Genomic DNA, 24670 nt, shown 5'->3' on the forward strand with positions numbered 1-24670 from the left:
TTAACATAAATTTAAATCTTAAAGATCTTTGTACCAATTTAATATCAAGGAGAGTACAATTAGGTGCCTATTATTTATTTTTCGCCCTTAAAAATAGTGTTTTGGGTGGCATAGTAGTTCGTAATTAAAATGGCATAGGTAGCAAGCTATTCAAAACAGCTGTTTAGCTGTATGCCTTGATTTTGCTAAGTAACGATTTAAAAACTGAATAGAAAAATCGTATTTTTGACTTAAATGTGAATCTCGTATTTTTGAACAAAATCTGAATCGCATTTTGTCGCCCTAAAAATTTACTTTTTTGGCTGCTATAACAAAAATATTCGTAAAATCGAAGAATAATAATTCTCCCAGAAAATCGAATCATAGAAGCCCAAAAAATCCAGCCAAATCGAGCATTCCATGCCCTTACTTGTCACTGTTTTTGAACGGGCATTCATTATATTTTCTTGATAAAGAGAACAAGTCTATTGCTAGCAGCAAGACTTTTATTAAATTTTTAGATTTTATCCAAGTTTTGCACATCACATTGTAGTCGTTGCGCGATAATATTTGGGTATTAGGTAAGTGAAATCTCGCGCGAAATTAAATTGACAAGCCAATTCCGCAAGTCCCCGAGGCGTGTGTTTTTGAATTCCGGATATTAAGTGTCGTAATCTTGAAAATATTTTAATTTATTTCCAAAATGATTTTATACGTATTCGATTTCTTTCTACGTTGATTTTTATATAGTTTCGAATTGAAGGATGGGGGACCACGCGGACCAGAACCACGATGAGGTACCCACTCTGGAAGGTGTCATCTGGCACGATGTGGTGGACAGAATCGAATTTGAATGCCGGGCATTCAGCACTGGTAATATGGATGCACTGGAACGTCGACGTCAAGTGGAGTGTGCCCTCAATCGTGTGATGCCCTGGAATGATGTACACTTTTCCCGAATCAATCTACCCCATTCGCATTCCTTTGAGTGCAACAATCCCGCCGATTACAGGCGCATGATGACCGAAAATATGGGTGCCACAACGCGAGTTTGCATCGGAACAGCCACTTTCTGGTGTATTCCTTCACTTCTGCAATTCCATTGCAATTATTTCGAACGCCACATTCGCCGGGTAAGTCTAGTTATGTTTATTGAAATGGAATCCAATCGCGTTCTATACTATATCAAAAATATTCAATCCAATATACCAACAATTATCTTTATCGTACAAATATATCCCTGACCAGAAAAGTGGATTTAAGTATCAAAGTGAATTATTTTGTATAAATATTTGTGTATGTACTAAATACTATCATTCTTGATATTACAAATATATATATCGATACAAATGGTTCATTTTGTAATTTTCGATCGACTTATCGAACCCTTTTTGCCATCCCTAGGGCTATCGCTTTCGCGAGGGCGCTGACCTTACTGCCGTGGGTTTTCGAGCTGCCTACGATTGGATGAGATTGCAAGAGTCTCTGGGAAACGATATAGGAGCGGAACAAGTGGTTGCCACGCTGCATACGGCCATGCAACTAGAGATGCGAGCACTGCAGACGGACTGTTATCGATTCCTGTGCGGAGCCCACTTCCGAGAGGAGATTGCCTTCGAGGTTTACCTAAAGGCCCTGAAGTATCCCGAGCTCGAAGCGCTCCGCAAGGTGATGCTTCAGAGGATCGGCGTTCATTTTCTGGCCGTGGTGGGGGGAATGCATTTTCGGCAGATGCCCCTAGAGGATGTGATCACCATGATTTCCCAGGATTCTTTGGGGGTCAATTCCGAAGTGGAGGTCCTATTTGCCCTTATCTGCTGGCTAGCCCATCGTCCGCAGGAATCCCCAAGCCTGATGCCACAACTGATTGGGTGCGTTAGATTCACCTTAATGCCACTACCCGTTCTACGAAGACTGTGGGACATATCTTCGGTGTCCAGCAGCCCCTCGAGTACCGACGGTACTTTTTGGCTCGCTTTTCATAACGATCTCAAAATGCGGGAGAGGATCAGTTTTGCGATCACTGTGGCGTCGCTGCGACTTTTGCATCCCACTCGTCGCGCATTTCTCGAATCCCTGAAGGATGTTGAAGTGGAGGCCCCAAGGGAGTGGATGTACGACGAAGCGTGTTCCTATCACTTGCCGTACCCCAAGGGTCCCTACAGTCATGTTGTGAATGGTCGAGGAATTCTTTCCTATGTCTCGCAGAGAGCTCAGGGAGCGAGGGAGTTTCAAACGACTTGTTCAAGGCGTTCAAGGACCCTTCTGCCAGCTACCAATGATCTACAGACCATCGAGGAGGTACCTGAGGAAGATAGAGGAGAGGAGAATCGCGAAGAAGCCGCCGGACCTGAACCTAAAAGCCAAGATCCTACCGCAGCAACCCAGCAGATCCTGGACGAGGGCGAAAACAACGTTGCTGATGAAAATGTAAATCGCTTGGAATTCCACGAACCGATTAGGGGACTTGACAGACTTGTGATGGAAGCACGATTACGAACGGTCGCTTTTCTCCCCTGGCGTAATGGGTTAAGGATGCCTGCCACGCGTCCGGCTACGGAAATTAGCCCTTTTCTCTTACCTGTGGAGGGTGTAACTGCTGAATCTGAGTTCAGATTCGGATTCAAGGTGTTTGAGGATGAGGATGAGGAACAGAACGAAAATTACTTGAGCGAGTTGAAAGCCCTGTGCTTTGAATTGAATCTATTTCTGCCCCACGAAGATGATCCTCAGCCTCCCGAACTGGAAGTTACACCACCCGAGGAACAGATTCATCCCCTCGAAACCTATGTGAAGGAAACAGATCTCCTGATCAGAGGGTTGTTAAAGCATCTTGACTAGAATGTGATGCCTCAGGCCCCTTAGCGCTCAGTTTATGGATGTATAGCCCCTTTAAATTGCTGTTCACCGAAACAGCTAGTGGATGTAATTATTATTTCGAGTTACAAATAAAATATGAAAAATTGGCAAGAGCATATGAACCGCTTTTCTTACTTAAAACCAAGATTGTTAATTTACCTAGAGTTTTAAAATCCTATTTCATTTGGTGGTTACACAAGATGATTAAAAACAGCTTTGAAAACCCAGTTCTTTTTATTTACAAAGTGCTTTCGGTCCAGTTTACACAATCTTTAGAAAATTGAAGCCATTACTTCTCTTATAAACCTTTAAATTTAGATCAAATTGCTTGCGCTGACTTTCAGTCAGAACGCACCAAACACGAGCTGCCTTGTTCAATAGTTCAGGGCCCGACAAATGAGAATTTAGTGATTGAAACTTGCGCATATAATGAATATAGGCCACCGCTGAGCCCAAAGGACTTTTGTGGCGAATCTTTAGCACAGGACTCGGTTTCTTCTTAACCAGGCGCTTGATGGACTTGGATATCTTCCTTTCCTTCTTCTTCCTGGACTCCCTCTCACGGGCATAAGGAGAGCGAACTGGATCGCGTTTTTCCAGCTCAGATTTACCGGGGCTTTCCCGATGGGACTGACTCTCAAACTCCTGAGGTGCACTCTTTATAACGGTCATAGTTTCTTTCTAACATACGTTTGTTAGGAACTGGTATATATTATTAAAAATTAAGATTTTTCCTACTTACTGAATTTTTAAAGAGGGTCATATAGTTCCATTCTCTTGCTCCGAAACGTATCCCGTTCTGTGGGGAAATCCCGTAGAATCGCTTTTTGTATTGGCTCGATAAGTTCAGGGAGCCAGTTGTTTTACGAAGTGTATTTCCACCTTTTTTTCCGTCCATAGTTTTGATGTGTGTAACAATACAATTTGGTTTCCCGTACACGAATGTTTACACTTGAATACTAATGAGAATACTGGTTCTGATTGAGAAGCTGTTCTCCCAGCTATCTAGGATACATTTTTTTGACTTATTTAAAATTTTCATTTTAATGAAATAGGGTCCATGACGTCGCAATGCGCAAAGTGAAAGAAGAAGAATTGTGGGGACTTTCTTACCTGCAACCATGTAATAATTAATTATTTAAAAAAAAATCTGGATTAAATGCGTGTAGGCAATCTTCTTAAGAAAGAAATATTTTTAGTTAAGTGTGCTTTTAAGATAAGGTTATACATTTTTTTTACAATAAAATCAGTCACGCCCATTTGCAATGATGAAAATGTGCTTCCTTTTAAATTAATGGGGTAATATTTTGGATAAAATTTATGAAACTAACGAGCCATGAAAATTGTCACAATTTTAAGACAGCTGTGCTGAACGTTTTTATCCCTACGCTTTTGTTATTGTCGCTCCTTTAATTGAAGCATTTTGTGCCGATGAATTGATTTCAATTATTTGTGCTGTGGTCCTGTCATCAATCCTCGTCCCTCGACCTCGTTTTACAAATTGATTTCTTGTGTTTTGTCTTGCTAAAAACAATATCGAAAGGAACAGGTGGCGCGGATGGAAAGAGCTCTCAGGGAAAAAGCCGGAGAAGCTTATGGATGGGGGGTCCAGGAACAGAAACTAAGGTCAAAATAAATTATTTAAGGTGAAACGTATTTGTACAGACAATTAAGTTGGAATTTTCTATTGTATTTTCTTAAATTGCATCTTAAAAACAAAGGGAAAATTTCGATTGTTGCCTTCTTTTGATTAATTAAATAAATTAAATTATATTTAAAAGGCTCAAATAGCTGAAAATAGACTAGAAATAATGCTTTTTGGCATCAGATTTCAATCGGTTTTCTTGTTTTTTCGCCCAACGGCAGTTTCGCATCATTAATTTTATCCAAGGGGATTCCCGGTTGTGTGCAATTGTGTGCGTGTTTGTCCTTTCTCAGACATTGGTGTGTGCGTGTGCGTGTGGGGAAAACACACACCTTTTCATGTGTTAACGAGTTGGAAAAATTATTATTACATTATTATTTTGTCGGCGAGTGATTCAACGGCAAACAGCAAACGGTGCAACCACCGCCCTTTAACCCTTGGCCACCTTAACCCCACATTTTGTGTTGTATGTGTATGTGTGTGTTTTGGCACGGGGCTTACAATAACAATAAATTTCAATTTTTCACACACACACACATACATTGCATTCAAGGGAATTTTACTCCTTGGGTTTCCCGCAAGATTCATCCTTCTTTTTTATTTTCGTTTTCCAGGACGAAGGACGGAGGACAGCCCTTGAGCAGCTTGCGCTCAGCAATTTATGCGCTTTACGCGCTTTTGCTAAATAAATTTATAATGCCAGCATAAACACACACACAATCAGGGAAAGGTGGGGAAAAAATAAAAAGCGATTTCGACGGAGAAATACTCGTTAGTAGTCCTAAAAAAAGAAAAACAATATATAACTATATATAATGTTATTCAATGAATAATAATTTATAGCACCTTAATATATATACAACTTTAATAAAAAATGTCTATAATATTCAAGTTAATGGGTTAATATTACAAATTATGTTCTTTATCAATATAAGATCTGTAAGATTTGTAATTCTTTTAAAACCTTGTCTCTCAAAGCTCTGCGCTAAATATACAATCATAATAAAGTTCACAAAACCTTAAACTAAAAGTATCATAAGTTAAATTGTATTATTTGGTACCTTGCATATTATATAATCCTTACCGAAGTTGGTATACCCCTAGATCATTTGAAAATTCCAGGATATCCCGGAGACAGACAGACGAGTCGAGAAAGTTACACAGTTACAGTTGCATAGCCCCCAAAAACTTTAGCGAGTTTTAGAGCGTTTGTCTTGGTTTACTGCCGTGTGCTGGGTACAGTGGAGCCTGGTTTTTGTGCTACTTTAGATACATTTGTATCAACGATAAGTTTACGCCATGCATGTGGTGAACGGACCCCTTTGCATTTCCCACCCAACGCCCCACCAAGGCGAAAATTCCCACAAATATTTTCCGTTTGTGTGCGAGAATTGCGAAAATTTTCTTGCAATTAAAATTTGTTGCTTTCTGGGTATCATAATTTTATAAGTTTTGGAGCTGGGAGCTGGGACTGGGACCTGGGACCTGGGACTTGGGTTGAGGCGTCTTCCCCCTCGTCGTCGCGACTGCCACATAACAAATTACAAGATGTTTGTGCATATGCTAAATATAGTACTTGTGTGCATGTTCGGATGGGGGAACCATTAGTGAAATATTATGGCTTCATTTTGGGCAAAGGGAGGGAAGACAACTTAATTTAAGGATCTTAAATATGCTTAAATGGGCCATAGTACTACCAATATTAAAGTATGCCAACGATTAAAAAAACTGATTTTACATTATCTTTAACTTTTATCAAATAAACCTGTAACTAAAACATTAGTGAAATATTATGGCTTAATTTGGGGCAAAGGGTGAGAAGACAATATAATTTAAGGATCTTAAATATGCTTAAATGGGCTATAGTACTACCAATATTAAAGTATGCCAACGATTAAAAAAACTGATTTTACATTATCTTTAAATTTTATTTAATAAACCTGTAGCCAAAACTTAACTTATTTGATTTGCATATCTAAATTTCAATAAACAAAGGATCAACTGCGTCCAACTAGTTTTTTAGCCCACGATTTTTCATCAAGCCGTTCCGTGACCAAAAATACTCGGCAGTGAAAAAACTTTATAACGTTTCATTAATCTGAGATTTTAGCATGGCTTTGCGGCTTCCTGCAGCATGCGGCCACTTTATGAAATTCTAATAAGTGTGCGGCATGTGTCATGTGGCACGATTAGTCCTCTATACGGGTATATATATATGTACACGGGGCTCTTTCCGCTTACGGGCAGTACAAATGCCAGACTTCGGGTCAGCTTAAGAGCTTCCGGGCCAGGCCACACCTGTGGCCTCTAATGCGACTGCACTCGCGGAAAATTCGTTGAATGTTTTTTCAACTAGCTAAATTTAATAAAAACTCCAGTATGAACTTCAAATATTAGGCAACATTAAAAAGAATTTTTTATAAAATGCGTGAGAACTTTAAAATATTAAGTCTTTATTACACTTTTAACGCATTTCTTTACCATTTAGCGAACAATTTGTCTCTGTGCCTTCAACAACACACAGAACTCCCATATGCAAATGCCACCATGTTAATGCCACAAATGCGCCTAAAATTATGTTAAGCACTTGGCAGCTTTGCTCTTGGTCCCCGGAATCTACAGAGAAGGATGGAAGCGACAGGGGTGGCGATAAGGGGGGCGAAACGGGTGCAAGGACATGGCCAAAGGCAGGGGCTCAAGTTCTGATGGCTTAGGCTCATTTATAAATCGACGACAGTAAATTATAAATGGAATTACTATTAGAAATCCTCTACCCTCGATCCATAGCCCCTCTCTTTCGCACACTCTACACCCCTCTCTTTCGCACACTCTACACCCCTCTCTTTCACACTCTCTAGTACCCGTCTCTTTCTCTCTGTTTGTGTGCGTTTGCTGGCATGATTACATCAACGCCCTTTTGTAAAATTGAGTTGTGCTCTGTCTTTAGCAGATTGTGAGAAAGAGAAGGTCTTAGTTTGGACAAGGAGAGAGTTATAGAAGGACTCAGAAAGAGGCGGCAATAGAGCTGGAGAAAGAGACAGCTATATCCAGGGTGTCGCCTCCGCAAACACATGAATGTTGCAGTATATTAAAGTTCAAAAAGGCAACGACAGAATGACTTAGAGAACGCAATCCTGTCTTTTTTTTTGGTCCTTTTGGGCTAGTGGTAGAATCAAAGGGGGCTATAAGGTCTGGGGGGACAGAAGGGTTCTTGGGGGCGGCGACGACATCTGCCATTTCATGTGGGCGTCTGGCGAAAGTTGAACAACGCCAAAAGCCTAAGGATGACAAGATGGCCAGAAAAAAAGGAGCAAAAGGAAAAGTAAGGCTTACCAAGGAGAAAGATGGCTCTGGAAAAAAGTATGGTCTCCCGAAGCCCAGAAACCAAGAACCAGGACATTGGCATGTTGGGAAAAAAGCGAAAAACAAACAGAACGACCCACAGAAAAGTTGGAGACCAAAGCGTGAGGCGATCGCGTTATAAAAAATAACATTTGAAATTGATAGCCAAGAAAACCAATACTGGTTTTTCGAAATATTCTAGTTTCTAGTTAATATCTAAAAAGGTAGTCTAAAATTTTAAATATCAGGAAGGTTCCGTAAATATCTTTAGTTTTTAAACCATACTTTACTTTAGGTGTCTGAAAGTATGCAGCAATATATTTTAAATTAGTAAATAGTATGGATTTCTTTCGAAAGCGAAGTTATTTTTTATTGCTAGTTTTTCCTCACCCTTTCTAGCTATTTAATTATTCTTTTACATGTTAATAATATATTTCTCAAATAAATGTTACGATGATTCACGATCCCATCGCTGAGCGGTTTCATCGCGGATTTGCGCTTAGTTGAGAACTAGAGAAAAAGACGAAAAGCCTCGCGAGTTTTGCCATTTGCCGACTTCTCAGCATCGCAGACCTAGCATCCGCCTAGAACTCCTCGTCCTGGTGCTCCTTCCCAGCCCCTTCCAGCTGGAGCTCCTCATACGAAACGACGACGACATGGTCGGATGGCTTAGGAAGTAATTTTAGCATTGTAAATCCTTTTGGAAAATTATAGCGACAGTCAGCTTGTAGTTAGTGGCAGAAGGCGGGATATATGTACATGTAGGTGGGTATATATGGGATCCAGGATGCGGGGCACACATGGCTGACTTACGTAGATGGAAACGTAGACAGGGCTATCATAAGATCAGGCACACACAAATTGTGTTAGCTGCTCCAAAATGCACAAAAATTGTGCAAAACACAAGTAGACAAACAATTTCAGATAGAGATGGAAACGGTTAGATACTACATAAGATAGGTACACTGTGAGAAGTTTTCATATATACCTTAAAGTCATGTTAATTTGATAGAGAATGATGAACGGGGGAAGGAAAATATTTTATTATATTTTATAAACGTAAGCACAGCTTAGCAAAAATTGTTATTAACGATGAAATGCTTTAAGAAATTCGAATTCCTTGCTAGGAATACGTTGTATATTTTTCAGAGTGGACTTGGAAACTATGGAACCACGCATTTGCGACACCCGCGCGAAAATATTCATATGACATTTTGGTAGAGAAAAACTGGCTGCCGGAGAACAGAAGGAGCCAATGCCAAAGCCAAAGCCAAAGAAGTAGCAGCCAAAGCCAGAGATGAAGCCCGAGATGAAACTGGAGACCAAAAACTGAAGGAAAACTGGGGGAAAAGCGGGGGAAAATTGCGGAAAAAGACTAGGGCAGATGCAGCTGGTTTTACCCGCCGGGTGAAAGTGGGCAAAGTGAGTCACATAAATCTCGCTGGCTAGAAAAAATAATTCAAAAAGAAACCCACAAAAAAATATAAGTTGAAAAAGATCAGAAAAGGTTTGAACATAAATGTAACCTATGCCCACAAATGTTAATAATAAATAAGTACAAATTTTTATTTTTTTATTGATCTTTTGTGGGTTATTTTACAAACATACATCAATAATATTAACAAATCTCAAGAAAATATTTTATTGTTTAATAAAATAGATTTTTTAAACTATTTAAAATTTGTAGAACAAAATAAATAACTTTTAAATGGAAGTATAAGAATATTTAAGATGGGATATCAATTTACCCCACCTATAAAGGGTAAAGAAAGACATAATGCATTCCCAATTTCCAAGTGCCCTCCTTCTTCATATAAAATATGTGCGGGAATCCAACCTACATTGAGATCTTATATCCGGCACAAATAGCCAAGTTTGGGTTATGGCTGGATTTATTTCACCATTCGATGCGAAAAGTCAACTGAGTGGCAACGATTTGTGGGCTCGGCCAATTGACGTAACATATGGCGAACAAGGCCCAAAAACGAATTATTCTAATGGCAGAGATTGATGTGGTAAGTAAAAATATATGTGTTTTTATATTATTTTTAAGAAACATTTGGGAAAGTTATGGCTGATTCTTTGACATCTCTTTGTTAAGCCTAAAAATAAATATGAAAAAAATCTAACCATGATAAAAAATGCTGGAGAAACCAAAGGATGTATCAAAATGTAAATATTTGCAATGGTACGAAATGCTTAATAAAGGCACATTAATATTGCACTCAAGTTGTGAGTAGAATTTCCCCTCACTCTACCCAAAAGTTGGCCAACTTTCGGTCACATAAGTTGGCTAAGGTAATCAGGAAAGTTTTCGGGCCCCCTTGGACTTATGACATAACATTGCAATTGATTTCTTGGCCCTATTCGAAATGTAATTAGATTTGGCCAGTTGACTTCAAAGTTGGGACATAGACACACTCAAATCGAGAGCCAAGTTTTTCCACATGTTCATCCGCATATTTTTCAATCTGGATTTATTTCCATTTCCTGTTTTAGCAATTTTTCTTTTTTGGTTTACTTGCCAGTGCCTTTGGGGGAAAGTTTTGTTGTTTTTATGGCGAAAATTGAAATTGCAAAAGTCGAGCTTCGGCAACTTGATATTTTATTCGAATGCAAAGGCCAAATCCCACATAATGCATCTGCAAATAGGGACAAACAGTCAGGACTAGCAATATAAGTACACTTGTGTATGTGCAGCTGTCTGTTTTTCCGGACGGAGTGGGTGGGGCCCGGAGTTACTACGGATTTTCTTGTCTATTTCGGCGAGATTATGGCCGCCACACGTCCGCCATTTCCGGAGTTTCGAGCCAGCGCCGAATGTGAACATTTTTGGGGCTCATGTAGGCCGTAATTGGCTGCCAGTACTACATCTACGGCTCCTGTTTCGGATCCTTCATGGCTACCAGCTTCCACTGCCGATAACTAACCCATTGTGCCGCTAATTTGGCTGAATTTCAGCCAGAAAGGGAATTTTTAAGTGTCCCAGTCTGAAAAAAAGTTAGTATTTCAAATGCCATTGTATTGTAGATACATTAAAGCGGTCTACATTTATATGGGAAATTGTTTGGAGTCATACCCATTAAGGAATTTAAGAAATATTTCGAAAGAATGCGTTTTAAGGTCTGTGAATTGGGTCTGTGTTGCCTTTGCTTAAAAGCTTATTTACTTATTACAACGTTATTAATTTGGAAATACTAGAAATGGGAGAACAATTCACATCGACTAAATTCAAACTGGAAGACCCGTCGTATGCGTGATTTTTAAGGAAACTTTAAGAGCCTTGCGCAACGCCCAAATATTAAAACAATATTTGAGTGTTAGAATAAAATTCTATTAATAAAAAATATCTCCTGATAAAAGACAACCTACTACTCTTTTAAATGGCTAAATTTATATTTATTGAACCGATATATACATAGAATTGTATTCAAGGAACTAATAAAATTAAAATAAATTTAAACTTATGTTGTTAATTAATATATTTTAAATGTATAATTATAATTTATAGTAGACAGCACTGACCTGGCCCGCAGGGGTTTTTTCAGACAGCTGCTTAGCCCCGCAAACTTGGCTCAGTCGGGCCTTGTTTCTGGCCAAGAAAAACTTTTCAACTACTGTGATGAGCACAGCGAGCTGTAAAGTATTTGCCGAAAATATCTTAGTGCATTTTCATACTCTCTTGAGAAATAGGGCTGTTACATAAGGAAGCTATACTCTAGCTATAAAAAAATATAAAATAAATGGAAATAAATACTTAAGAAATATTAATAAACATTTGTAACCTTTTAAACCAGCTGTTTGTATGCTATAGTATTACCTGAAATTTATTCGAATTGAATATGTCATTCAATAATATTGTTTTCATTGCTTTGCATTCCAAATACTTTTAAATATTTTATTCCCAATGTAGAGTATTTGAATGGTCTTTGGGCATTCATAAATTTGTGTTTCACGAAATTTACTCCTTGGAGGATTTTCAGGGATGGGGAAAAACCTAAGCTCGGTCCAAGTTGTGTAGCCATTTTCCTGCTTCTTTGGCATAGTTTGGCATGCGGCCGAAGTGGAAGTTGCACCGCAAGTATCTGTTGCAACAAAAGCCGAGGCACAAACTATGCCCCCTGCCAGTTCGCATTCCGAGTGCCACGCCCCCAGATATACCCTACCGCCCCTCCTCTGTTGGCCTTTTAGCAGGTGAAAGTTGGGACATTATCAGCACTACTAAACAACCCTAAAATGTCGCCGCAAAAATCTGTCATCTTGCTTCCAACTTAATTTCGCTTATTTCTAACCGCCTTTTCCCTCCGCCCCTGGAAAACCCGAAGGACTCAAACGGCGGTCCTTAAAATAGTTCCATTGTTGCTGGCCTGGCAAATTAAGCAAATTGAGTGAAGACCGCAGGACGTTCGCAGGGCTTCTGGCCAAAATAGAAATTAATTCAAGCCAAACTCAAATTTAATTTCTTAAAATGGCTTGGCGTTACAAAACGTGGCCCTAGTTTTGAATACTCGAAATGGACTAAGGATAATTAACTATAAAAAGGTTTATCGAAGGTAGTCTTTGGTATGCTACAATATATTTAACATCCAAAAGTCCCACGGTTCGTACTCGAAATACTATCTACTTTTCTTACTGCATACTTTTAGACACCCTTATAAGTGATTCGACATCACCCTACTGATTTTAGTTAGCCCCAAACACTTGGTTTTTTAAATGAATTAATTTATTTAATACATTTCGACAAGGCCTGTCATACCCTTTTACGATCCCATAACCAACTAGCCACAAACGCTATCCAATATGCCTCATTTATTATATACCACTGGCGGGGAGTTTAAATGAGAAAACATGGCTTATGCGCGGCTTAGCACACCGATAAGCCCCGTTCTCTGGGTAATTGTTTTTATGCCCGGTCCCCATTAAAAGGCTGCCACACAAATTAGACTATAAATCGGCGCCAAAGTCCCTCGACAAGCGGCGAAAATCTCGGCAAATCCTCTCAACACGCCTGCATATGGAATTCGCGGCGGACGTTTTAATTTAATTAAAAGCCAAAATGCCGGCTAACAATTTTGGCCACTGAAAAGCGGCAGTCTAACCGACACCCACTACTGCCAACACCGTTGGCCATATGTGCTTTCCTTCATATTCGGTCATGAAATATGTATTACCAAATCAGCGGCACAGGCCCAAAACGGCAGCGGAAACCGCGAAAACCACACGCCGGAAAACTAAACACGGCCCAAAACGCGTTGAATGAACGTGGCCAAAACGAACGTGACAAAAATCATTTAAGTTAAAAGGGATATACATAGCTAGCCAAAAATATGATTTTTGAAGAACCACAGAATGTAAATATTTTATGTCTTAGAATTTTGAAAGATAATTAAGATAATATTAAAATACTAAAAATAAAAATGTAATATTATTTCATTCTCTTAATTTATGGCATTTAATTCTGTTTATATTTCTTCATTAATTTATGTTTTATCATATTATAATTTATATATTATTATATTATATTTTTGTTTTATATTTTATTTGTTAGGGGTAAAAGTTTTGATGTAGCAAAATGAATAAAATATATGTTTATAAAATAAATTGACCTAAAAACTTAGTAAATATTAAAATTCACAATTGTAATATCCCAGTTATTTGGCTATAAAGTAACCAAGTTGGCAACTCGATTATCAGGGCCCTAGTTGGTTAAGGTAAGCGGTGGAATGGTCCACCGTTTGGACGTGGCACCTGCTAACTCGTTAGCGCTTAGCTAGCCAAATGATATGGCCAATATCAATATTGACATTAATTTGCGACTCAACTGGGTCGAGCTGGGCGATTTTCCCTTTGGACGGAGTGAAAGTGCTGTAAGAAGTGGCAAAGGGGTTCGGGGAAAAGCCGGGGAAAATCACAAGGGAAGGGCGGAAAACCAGAAGGCGCTGGCCCATATCGTATATCATTGTGCTACCAAAAACTGCAGCAAAGAAAATGAAAAATGCCGTCGGCTGGGTTGTCGGAATGTTGCCACAGTTGCTGGTCCTTTTCCAACACCCTCTTCACCCATTTGCCTACATCGGTTATATATATATGTGTGTGGATATATAAAGAAAAAACAGTCTATAGCTCTGGGGCTCGAATTGTTTTTATTCTGTATTGTTTCTGCCCAAAAAAAAACATTGTGTTCACTTTGACTGTGATTATTGGGAGAGTTCTTATTTTCTTGCCAAGTTTTGATAGACGCACCAGCATAAGTTCACAGCGTGGGTTTAAAAATAATTCAAATAGTATTCATCAATGCAAATCTGTATAAAAATAATTTTATTAAAATGATTAATCTTTAGGGAAATTTCCCATTTAATATTATTTTATTTGATATAATAAATTATATTTTAATGTATACCCTTTAATTATTTGTACGTATCTTAGATACATTTATATATATTTATATACAAACCATATGTTCATCTAATGTTCCCTAAATTAGTTTTAATACCGTATTTATTATTTATTTAAATTGTCATCTTTTTAGGACAACTCATTCGATGCCTATCCTTTAAAAGAAGTCAAAAATACAAAGGTTAAGCATACGAATACGAATATACCCCGAAATAAATCCGAATTAGGGTTTTGCCGGTGGGTGGTCGGGTCAGCAGCGAGGTTATTATCATGTTAAGACTGCAGCCAGCCATAAGTTAGCTGGCGAACCGCAGGCTCTCCTTCGTCCTGCGACTGGTTCCAGGACCTTTTTCTGCTTTTCAGGTTCCCCGCTGGGGCGCAAAGATTTATTTATCTGTTTGGTGGGGCCTTTTACCCACCTTTTTTTCCCCTGCTTTGTTTGCCAGCAGAGCAGAGGCAAAAGCAAAGCAAAAGCAAAAGCAGACAATGTGTCATCAGTGGGTCTCTTGGCATTTAAATATTTTGCCGCCAAGTCATTAACATTATCAGTGGCCAAAAATGGGCAAAACAAGATGCAGTTTTGGTTGCTGCGAAAAGCCAGGCAATATTCATAATAGCGCGGTTCATTAGGGTGTAATTTTGAATGTCGTTTGCATTTTCGGGGACTGGTGGCAAGAAATATGCGGTCTGTTCGGTGCATCCTAATGGCAACTTAATGGCATCATCTGCCCTAGCCTTTGCATTCGCGAAATACGAATTTCGATTACGCCACCACCGGGAAACTCTAATGAACACAATCCCATTCTCAGTCTGGTAGGCCAAGTATGGTATCCAGAACACAGGGCGTATGAGTAACGTATATTATTATAAAAAATGGGCTAGACATAAATCTTATTTTACCTTGAAAATGTAAAAAAGAAAACCCTGAGAAAAAAAATCATGACTTTAGTTAAGTCCTTCGTCGTAGATTCTTTCTTTATTGCAATTTCGAACGCGAATTCTTGAGAGTCCTTGAGCTTTAGTATTGCTATACGTACGTACGTAATATATGTTACTTTACCCAATGCAAATTTTTCCTTATGTCAAAAGTTTTGAGTACTTTTTCATTTCCGTAGCCACACAGAAAGTACATTTCTATGGTTTGCATTGAAAAACTTAGGGCAACAAAGTCAATTAAACTTAAATTGCTAGAAAGCAGAACAATGTAATTACATTGCGATTTTTTTAAGCTGCACCTCCTGCATTCCCGTGTGTGTTATTCCCAGTTCCCTCTATTATTTCTCGATGCTCGCCCGTTGCCATAATTAAATTTACCTGCGCTTACTTCGGCTTTTTGGTGCTGTCCTTGTTGTTTTGGCTGCTGTTCATGATGTGGCTGTTGTGTCCGTGTTGCCGTTGTTGTGAATTTTCCCGCTTCACCCATTTTCCCATTTTCCCGCAACAATCAAGAAGCAGGTCGAAATGGGACTTTTTCCCAACCCATCCCATCGCATCCTTTCTCCTGGGGGCACAAACTTGTGTTCATGTGTTGACAGATTCGTTGACATCTCCCCCTGAATTTTCCAACCGCTTTCCTATCCCCGTTCCGCCCTCGGTCATCTTCAATTTCCATCGATTAATTTAATAAAAATTTCTCACATTTTCACTTATCTAGAGGGCAAAACTAGTGGAGCACCCACACCTCGGTTATTTTCTCTTTTTAATGCACTTAATAGAAGGGAATTTTTAATCTCCGCTTACATGTGCACATTAAATGAACTTTTGAATGCTTAATTGAAATTACAAGCAAACAAAAAAATGTCAGAATTCATTATGAACACAAATTCGCTTTAAATTTGTTTTGTGAATTAAATATTTTTTAGGCAATTAATTATGCGGGTCGTGGCCAATTGTTCGTATTAATTAGCATGCCACGCCCACACATTAGCCCGCCCACTGTTGCCTGACTTTGAATGTAAATTTAATATGTTTAGAGCTCGCTTAGTTTCAGCTTTTTAATTTAAATGTATTTTTTGTATTGCAATTTACTTTGTTTTTATAATAATATATTCCATTTTAAGAGTGTTATAAGAAGCGTTCTTTTGCATTATATTAGGATAGCTCATCTTCCTCGTTCAATTTTTTTTGGATTACCCAAGATTTTATTTTAAAATTCAAACCCTTTCTTCCAAAAGACATCACAAGCTGTTCCACCAAAGGGATCGTAAAACAGATTGGCCAACGACATAAATTTGAAACAAACGGAATGGAACAGGGACGTATAATTGACGAGCACAACTGTGCAGGGCTATCTTCCGTCTCCCTCTCACTCCCACTCTTTTGCTCCCTCGTTGGAGCCCTGTCCTTTTCGCACCCCTTTGCACTTGCCATTCATTTGTAATCATTTGCGTGTTAAAAAATTTTGGCGCATTCATTGCTTATGTTCTCTGTCCCTTTCTCTCCCCCGATCCAGCGAACTACCATCTCTTTCACTCCCTCGCCAAACGATTGTTGTTGCTGTTTTTGGTGACGCTGTTGTTTTTTACAGGCTTCATAAATCTTAATTTTAGCGCATGCAAGGACAGGATTTAAACTGGCTAAGGGCGGATATATTGGGGGAGGGGGGTTGGTTTGGGCCATATCACAGGGTCGTCGAAAAAGGGGGCGGGGGGGTGTAAAAGTGGCGGTGGCAGGCTGTTGGCACATTGCTCGTTTTGAAGTTTTGAGCTGCACTTTTGACGTTACAAGCTGCCTCCCGCCAGCTTGGCCCAAAAAGAGGGGGGGTCCAAAAAGGGATTTTCCACAGAGAAAAAACGATGTCTATGTTTTGAACCTAACAAACCCCTAACAGGGGTTAAAAAGGGGTTTATTTGCTATATTTAGTACATTTTATGTAGCTCCTTAATTACTACTATTCTAACAGTAAGCTTTTAAACGAAGGAAACTTACTAAAGATGGAGAGTAGTTAGGGACAGTAGGAATTTGTATTATTTCTTTTTAAGAAACTGAAGTTAAAGTAACAGAGGTTAAAAAGTCGCTTAAACTTTATTTGCTATATTTGGAATATTATATGTAGCTTGCTCTTTAATTACTGCTATTTTAAGTTTTCAAACGAAGGAAACTTACTAAAGATGGAGAGTAGTTAGGGACAGTAGGAATTTGAAGTACTTCCTTTTAAGAAACTGAACTGAATGAATAAAGTAAATCTTTCTATCCACTTTAGTTAACCATTTCCTTGATTATATGTCATCTACCTGTATTTGGTTATTAGGTAATTAAAACATTTTTTCTTAGTGTATTGGGTGTAGGGATGCAGGAGTCGACGGATGAGCTAACTGAAATTTGTCGCAGCAACTGAGGCGAAGGCATCCAGAAATGGCACAAGTTTTGGCGCGTTAAATTTAATGCCTTTGTTTTTGCCATCCAGCCCCCACCCCACTTCCCCCCAAAAGGGCCACACCCCTCATTTGAGGGCCCCCCTTTTTCACAGTGTGTGGGTAGTGTACAAGATGTGCCAAAAATTTGGTCATACTCAGGCTCCACAACTCGTAAGAATTGTGCTTCGTTTTTTGGGTCGCCCCATCAGGAAAATTCTCCCCTTTCCCTTGAGCTTGATCACACCCCCCTCCCACAATGACATTCAACCACCCAAAACCACCCACCCGATGCCCTCTGGCGTAAGCAAAACGCATTTTGAAAGCTTTTAGCTGTTAATGTGGCATAAATTTGTCTTTGTTGTTGTCTTCTCAGGCACTTTTTTCCTTCATTTTGTGGGCGGAAATTGAAATAAAAAGCAACAGCGGCGACGAGAGCAAAACTTCAAGTGCCAGGGGCTCTGGACCCCGTCCAGTTACAAAATCCCCCTTTCCAGTAAATGCCCCTCAACCACACGGAGAAAATGTAGACATTTGGTTTAGACTTCAAGATTTAAATAAATCTTGAATAGGTTAGATGTGAAAAAATAAACTAACAAGGTATTGACTTATTAAGGTCTTGCATTTTATTTAAAATACTAAAACTAAAATTAAAAACCCACACTTTTAATATATTGGTTTTTTTTTATACATGTTTTAATCTCTGAGTGGCCTATTTCAATAAATCATCTAAGATATATATTTTTCTCTCTGCATGAAAACCCCCAATCAAAGTCCCTCCGAAAGATCCAAAAGCTGCACAGCTGTGCTGGCAATTCAAATGTTTGTTGTATATAAATTTATTGATTTGCATTAAAATGAGGCAAGCGCTCGTAAAGTGTGTCATTTCGGTCAAAAGCAACAGGGGGTAGAATGACAAAAAAAAAATGAAAAGGTTGGGGTTGCTGAAATCGAGACTGGGACATCACTTATCCCCTCTCGTTCACTCCTCTGCCATCTCACTTGCACCAAATTGAGATGGATGACATGTCAATGAACTTGTAATGACTTGCAAGCCGAATTCCGGCATCCGGTTGCCGCAGACAAAAGCCTCGACTAATTTTCCAGCGAAACGAATTTTGATTGCAAGCAAAATTATAAAGTCGATGATCGAAGAAGAGACAAGGACTAATGATAGGGATTACACAGTGTGTATGTGACAGGGAATTTATTTTAAGATTTTATTTTATATTCATTCGATGTGCTGGATGTCTTGAAAGGTCCTGGTGGGTAGACATCTCTATGCTTTATAAGTAGACGTGGGATTTTCTGTGAAATCGCTTTCTTAAGATGCCATTTTAGACACTTTTAAATGATAAAAATAATATAAAAAATCATAATCTATGAATGCTATAAAATAAGGGTCTAAAAATACGGGAAGTAGCTCGTGCAGCCAAAAGGGTTGAGATACAAATCATAAAAAAATCTTTATCTGGGTTTTTTTAAAATTCGTAATCAACTTGGGTCTGCTGGAGATCGGACCTGAGCTATCAGAACTTTTGGTTTCACATTTAGCTCTACTGAATCGCTGCAATTCAGGGGCCAATCAATTAGGGCGTTTCCAGGCCAATTGGCCGCTTTATTTGAAATCTGTCCGGTTTGATGAGTCGGGTAAATTGGCATCCGGTTCAGCGGCGGTTGCATTTCGTCAGACCGCCATAATGTGTCATTCAATTAACACATCGGCTGTCGCTTTTAAGTGCAAGTCGATTATGCTGTCAACAGCTTTGCGGTGGCCAAAAACCAAACAGCAACAGCAAACCCAGCGAAATGGTTTCCTCTATATGTGCAATGCATATATGTGTCATACAACCCAGGGCCAATTTCTGGCTCGAATTGGTTGGGCAAATAAAACTGCCAACAGCTCTTTTCGCTCATTAATTTCATTTTTCATCGAGTCAACAATTAACCAATCGTCGATGCTCTCAATGGCCCTCGTCAGTGGGCAAGGCTCGAGTTTAATTCATTCAATCGGTTGTAAGTTGCAAATATTCCGAAAACGCCAATCTCCAGTTTGACAGGTTGAATTTAAGGGATTTCCTCTACTTAATACCCCCTCGTCACGGCCCGCTTTTTCTCTCTGTGTGTGCGTGCATGCACTGCGCACATTTAATTATAGAATAATCTTTGATTTAATATGAAAATTGCATAAGGGGATGGCGATGGGGTGGGCTCTCTTGATGGCGTGCTGGCCGCGTTGCAAATTAATTAATTGCCGCCATATGCTAATTAAACACTCTTTTTGCCCAGCAATTTCACTCATACCCACACGCAGGCAGATGCAAAAAGCTATCACATAGATACAATAGTATATATGCTATATACATACGAATAAATATTTATATATTTATATATATATGTACACCGCGATGGCGGGCCTTTTTTGTGTTTTCCATGCATAATGCAAAGCCATTCAAGCGGCGCGGATTAAAGTGGCAACTCATTAATTTGGAATCCCACAGTAATTATATGGCCAAGCAGTGACTATCCTACACTGGCCATGACTTGCGTTAATCCCGAAACAGGATCCTCTTCCCATCGAATTTTCTGTAATAAAAAAACAAGTTTTTTGGGGGGCAGTATGCCTTGCTGTTGTAAAATCTGTGGGGATTTATCATTTTTTATTCAAAATAAAATATCCTAGGTAGCTGGGAGAACGGCTTCTAAATCAAAATCAGTATTCGCATTAGTATTCAAGTGTAGACATTGTCGTGAACGGGAAACCAAATTGTATTTTTACACACATTAAAACTATGGACGGGAGAAAAGGTGGAAAAGCACTTCGAAAAACAACTGGCTCCCTGAACTTATCGACAGAATTAAAAAAGCAATCCTACGGGATTTCCCCACAGAACGGGATACGTTTCGGAGCAAGAGAATGGAACTATATGACCCTCTTTACAAAATCGGTAAGTAGGAAATATCTTAATTTTTAATAATATATACCAATTACTAACAAACGTATGTTAGAAAGAAACTATGACCGTTATAAAGAGTGCTCCTCAGGAGTTTGAGAGTCAGTCCCATGGGGAAAGCCCCGGAAAATCTGAGCTGAAGAGGGAGTCCAGGAACCAGAAGGAAAGGAAGATATCCAAGTCCATCAAGCGCCTGGTTAAGAAAAAACCGAGTCCTGTGCTAAAGATTCGCCACAAAAGTCCTTTGGGCTCAGCGGTGGCCTATATTCATTATATGCGCAAGTTTCAATCACTAAATTCTCATTTGTCGGGCCCTGAACTATTGAACAAGGCAGCTCGTGTTTGGTGCGTTCTGACTGAAAGTCAGCGCAAGCAATTTGATCTAAATTTAAAGGTTTATAAGAGAAGTAATGGCTACAATTTTCTAAAGATTGTGTAAACTGGACCGAAAACACTTTGTAAATAAAAGGAATTGGGTTTTGAAAACTGTTTTTTGATCATGTAATGTGTTGCCACCAAATAAAATAGGATCCTTAAGAAACGGGTGGATCAACCGGCAGCAAAAACAGTTCGACTTTGAAATCTAATAAATTCAAGAATTCTTTAAATATTCTAATCGTTTCTATGACAGCTTATGACAGTCGTAATAATTGTTTTCAATTGAAATTATAATTTAGAAATCTTAATAAATAAATAAATTCGTTTTATTTTGTTTATAAAAGTATTTCAAAGTTAGGAAAACAAAACACTTGATCTTTTTAAATCCATTTTTTAAGCCCGTTTTATAGTAAGCAATTTCCCAGGTAAATCAAAATTCTTGGATAGGTACTATAATCACACATTTTGACAATTTTAATATTATCTTTGTTACTCGAAATAAAAATTACATTCACTAGCTGCCTTGGTGAACAGCAATTTAGAGGGGTTATACATCTATAAACTGAGCTGGGGCATTACATTCTGGTCAAGTTCCTTTAATATCCCTCTGATCTGGCGATCCGTTTCCTGCACATAGGTCTCATAGAGATAATTCTCGTCCTCGGATGTTATTGCTTCCGGTTCGTAAGGCTGAGGATCCCCTTCGTGGGGCAGAAATAGATCCAATTTAAGGAACAGAGCTCGCAACTCGATCAAGAAATTTTCGTTCTGGTCCTCTTCCTCCGACTCCCTGCATTCGAATTCAGCTGGTACCTCCTCGATGGTCTGTAGATCATTGGTAGCTGGCAGGAGGGACCTTGAACGCCTTGGCCATGGCTGAAACTCGTTCGCTCTCTGCGAGACATAGGAAAAAATTGCTTGGCCATTCATAACATGACAATAGGGGCCCTTGGGGTATGGCAAGTGATAGGAACACGTTTCGTCGTACATCCACTCCCTTGGAGCCTCCTCACCAACATCCCTCAAGGATCTGAGAAATTCGCTACGATTGGGATGCAGAAGTCGCAACGACGCTACAGTGATCGAAATGCTGATCCTATACCGCATATCGAGATCATAATGAAAAGCGCCCAAAAGAGTACCGTCGGGATCCGAGGGACTGCTGGGCACCGAAGATATGTCCCACAGTTTTCGTAGAACGGGTAGTGGTATTAAGGTGAATCTAACGCACCCAGTCAGGTGTGGCATCAGCTTTGTCATTTCCTGCGGACGATAAGCTAGCCAACAGATAAGGGCCGAAAAGACCTCCACCTCGGAATTGACCCCCAATGAATCCTGGGAAATCATGGTGACCACATCCTCTAGGGGCATCTGCCGAAAATGGATTCCCCCACCACGGCCAGAAAATGGATCCCGATCCTCTGAAGCATCACCTTGCGGAGCGCTTCGAGTTCGGGATACTTCAGGGCCTTTAGGTAAACCTCGAAGGCGATCTCCTCTCGGAAGTGGGCTCCGCACAGGAATCGATAACAGACCGTCTGCAGTGCTCGCATCTCTAGTTGCATGGCCGTATGCAGCGTGGCAACCACTTGACCCGGGCCTTTTTCGTTTCCCAGAGACTCTTGCAATCTCATCCAATCGTAGGCAGCTCGAAAACCCACGGCAGTAAGGTCAGCGCCCTCGCGAAAGCGATAGCCCTAGGGATGACAAAAAGGGTTCGATAAGTCGATCGATATTTACAAAATGAACCATATGTATCGATTCATACATTTGTAATATCAAGAATGATAGTATTTAGTTGATACAAATTATGTATTCGAAATTATTCACTTTTGATACTTTAACCCACTTTTCTGGTAAGGTATATATTTGTACGATAAAGATAGTTGATTGCATATTGGATTGGATAGTTTTTATATGATATAAAACGCGATTTCAATGTACATAGCTAGACTCACCCGGCGAATGTGGCGTTCGAAATATTTGCAATGGAATTGCAGAAGTGAAGGAATACACCAGAAAGTGGATGTTCCGATGCAAACTCGTGTTGTGGCACCCACGTTATCGTCGATAATGTGCCTGTAATCGGCGGGATTGTTGCTCTCAATTATGTTCACCTCATCCACACATATGACACCTTCCGGAGTGATTACTTCATCGTGGCTTTGGTCCGCGTCGTCCCCCATCATTTAAATCGAAACTATTTATAAAACAACGTAGAAAGAAATCAAGTATGTACAAAATCATTATAGAAATTAATTTTTTCTTAAGATCTCGGCAATTAATATCCGGAATTTAAAAACACACCTCAGGGACTTGCGGAATTGGCTTGTCAATTTAATTACGCGCGAGATTTCACTTACCGAATACCCAAATATTATCACGCAACGTCTACAATGTGTTGTGCAAAACTTGGAAAAAAATCTAGAAAATTTATTAAAAGTCTTGCTGCTAGCAATAGACTTGTTCTCTTTATCAAGAAAATATAATGAATGCCCGTTCAAAAACAGTGACAAGTAAGGGCATGGAATGCTCCATTTGGCTGGATTTTTTGGGCTTCTATGATTCGATTTTCTGGGAGAATTATTATTCTTCGATCTGACGAATATTTGTAATAAATCACAAAATAATACAAATCCTAGATAGCTGGGAGAACAGCTTCTCAATCAGAATCAGTATTCTCATTAGTATTCAAGCGTAGACAGTGTCGTATTTGTGAATTGTCGTAAATTGTATTGTTACACACATTAAAACTATGGACGGAAAAGAAGGTGGAAATACACTTCGTAAAACAACTGGCTCCCTGAACTTAGCGACCGACACAAAGCGATTCTACGGAATTTCCCCACAGAACGGGATACGTTTCGAAGCAAGAGAATGGAACTATATGAACCTCTTTAAAAATCCGGTAAGTAGGAAATATCTTAATTTTTAACAATATCTACCAATTGCTAACAAACGAACCTTTGACCGTTATAAAGAGTGCACCTCAGGAGCTTGAGAGTCAGTCCCTTGGGGAAAACCCCGGTAAATCTGAGCGGGAGAAATGCACTCCCGTTCGCTCTCCCAGTGCCCGTGAGAGGGAGTCCAGGAACAAGAAGGAAAGAAAGCCGTCCAAGTCCATCAAGAAGAGACCCAGCCCTGTGCTGAAGATCCTCGACCCACATCGTCTGGGCTCCGCCGTAGCCTATATGCATTTCATGCGCAAGTTTCAGAGGAAGAACAACAATTTGAAGGCGAATGATCTACTAAACAAGGGAACTCGTCTTTGGTGCCGTCTGCATGGAAACCAGCGCCAACAATTTGAGAGGCCGCTTTGGTAAAGTTATCTAAATGTATAGCTATACTCAAGCAATAATATCTACCATTTTTTCAGGGTTGTGAGGACTGGATAGGAACACTATTCAATTTTAGACGTATTAATATATGTAAATTTGAAGCGAACAATATCTTGTAAATCTTACACTTCACTATTCAATTACATACAAGATATTTACAAAACAATAAGATTAAACGGCAACAAAAACGGATTAGCGTATAAATCTATAAAACAAATAAAGAAATTTACTTCGGAAACCCGAAGTTAAGTTTTGGTCAAAAATATTATTTGTAGTGCATATTTAGGTCCTAAAAATGGATTTTTGCTTTTGTTCAAAAATACACTTATTTTTTGCGGCTTTTCGATCGAGGTTTAGTCAAATCAAGGCGCACAGTAAAAAGGCCGACTGTTTTGAACAGCTTGTTAGATATGCTAACGATCCGCA

General features: G+C 39.3%; 6 protein-coding genes across 6 annotated transcripts; 3 read left to right on the forward strand and 3 right to left on the reverse strand.

The window, feature by feature from the left end:
- The first annotated feature begins 444 nt into the window (after positions 1–444).
- Positions 445–2943, forward strand: LOC119556915. Its single transcript, XM_037869401.1, has 3 exons — positions 445–560; positions 730–1112; positions 1384–2943. The coding sequence occupies exons 2-3, from the start codon at positions 744–746 to the stop codon at positions 2818–2820; spliced, it is 1806 nt and encodes a 601-aa protein (XP_037725329.1). The 5' UTR covers positions 445–560; positions 730–743; the 3' UTR covers positions 2821–2943.
- A 124-nt stretch (positions 2944–3067) lies between these two features.
- Positions 3068–3799, reverse strand: LOC119557538 (protamine-like protein 99C). Its single transcript, XM_037870310.1, has 2 exons — positions 3581–3799; positions 3068–3519 (listed from the first exon to the last, which is right to left on the reverse strand). Exons 1-2 carry the CDS (start codon positions 3734–3736, stop codon positions 3100–3102), a joined length of 576 nt encoding a protein of 191 aa, XP_037726238.1. The 5' UTR covers positions 3737–3799; the 3' UTR covers positions 3068–3099.
- A 16441-nt stretch (positions 3800–20240) lies between these two features.
- Positions 20241–20999, forward strand: LOC119557481 (protamine-like protein 99C). Its single transcript, XM_037870250.1, has 2 exons — positions 20241–20522; positions 20584–20999. Exons 1-2 carry the CDS (start codon positions 20367–20369, stop codon positions 20965–20967), a joined length of 540 nt encoding a protein of 179 aa, XP_037726178.1. The 5' UTR covers positions 20241–20366; the 3' UTR covers positions 20968–20999.
- A 462-nt stretch (positions 21000–21461) lies between these two features.
- On the reverse strand, positions 21462–22253 carry LOC119555949. The gene has a single exon (XM_037867658.1). It carries the CDS (start codon positions 22251–22253, stop codon positions 21462–21464), a length of 792 nt encoding a protein of 263 aa, XP_037723586.1.
- LOC119557117 lies at positions 22116–23378 on the reverse strand. The gene is made up of 3 exons (XM_037869699.1): positions 23270–23378; positions 22865–23106; positions 22116–22603 (listed from the first exon to the last, which is right to left on the reverse strand). Exons 2-3 carry the CDS (start codon positions 23093–23095, stop codon positions 22268–22270), a joined length of 567 nt encoding a protein of 188 aa, XP_037725627.1. The 5' UTR covers positions 23096–23106; positions 23270–23378; the 3' UTR covers positions 22116–22267.
- Positions 23379–23608: 230 nt separating this feature from the next.
- On the forward strand, positions 23609–24432 carry LOC119557711 (protamine-like protein 99C). Its single transcript, XM_037870592.1, has 3 exons — positions 23609–23814; positions 23888–24225; positions 24283–24432. The coding sequence occupies exons 1-3, from the start codon at positions 23662–23664 to the stop codon at positions 24299–24301; spliced, it is 510 nt and encodes a 169-aa protein (XP_037726520.1). The 5' UTR covers positions 23609–23661; the 3' UTR covers positions 24302–24432.
- The last annotated feature ends 238 nt before the right edge of the window (positions 24433–24670 follow it).

This window comes from Drosophila subpulchrella, chromosome X (assembly GCF_014743375.2).
Source record: "Drosophila subpulchrella strain 33 F10 #4 breed RU33 chromosome X, RU_Dsub_v1.1 Primary Assembly, whole genome shotgun sequence".
Taxonomy (NCBI): domain Eukaryota; kingdom Metazoa; phylum Arthropoda; class Insecta; order Diptera; family Drosophilidae; genus Drosophila; species Drosophila subpulchrella.

Excerpts from the sequence above, each read along its gene's own strand:
- LOC119556915 (XM_037869401.1), top strand. The coding sequence starts at position 744 with ATGGGGGACCACGCGGACCAGAACCACGATGAGGTACCCACTCTGGAA. Across the intron at positions 1,113-1,383 it reads TCGAACGCCACATTCGCCGG|GGCTATCGCTTTCGCGAGGG; the intron begins GTAAGTCTAGTT and ends TGCCATCCCTAG.
- LOC119557538 (XM_037870310.1), bottom strand. The coding sequence starts at position 3,736 with ATGGACGGAAAAAAAGGTGGAAATACACTTCGTAAAACAACTGGCTCC. Across the intron at positions 3,520-3,580 it reads TGACCCTCTTTAAAAATTCA|AAAGAAACTATGACCGTTAT; the intron begins GTAAGTAGGAAA and ends AACGTATGTTAG.
- LOC119557481 (XM_037870250.1), top strand. The coding sequence starts at position 20,367 with ATGGACGGGAGAAAAGGTGGAAAAGCACTTCGAAAAACAACTGGCTCC. Across the intron at positions 20,523-20,583 it reads TGACCCTCTTTACAAAATCG|AAAGAAACTATGACCGTTAT; the intron begins GTAAGTAGGAAA and ends AACGTATGTTAG.
- LOC119555949 (XM_037867658.1), bottom strand. The coding sequence starts at position 22,253 with ATGATTTCCCAGGATTCATTGGGGGTCAATTCCGAGGTGGAGGTCTTT.
- LOC119557117 (XM_037869699.1), bottom strand. The coding sequence starts at position 23,095 with ATGATGGGGGACGACGCGGACCAAAGCCACGATGAAGTAATCACTCCG. Across the intron at positions 22,604-22,864 it reads TCGAACGCCACATTCGCCGG|GGCTATCGCTTTCGCGAGGG; the intron begins GTGAGTCTAGCT and ends TGTCATCCCTAG.
- LOC119557711 (XM_037870592.1), top strand. The coding sequence starts at position 23,662 with ATGGACGGAAAAGAAGGTGGAAATACACTTCGTAAAACAACTGGCTCC. Across the intron at positions 23,815-23,887 it reads TGAACCTCTTTAAAAATCCG|AGTGCACCTCAGGAGCTTGA; the intron begins GTAAGTAGGAAA and ends ACCGTTATAAAG.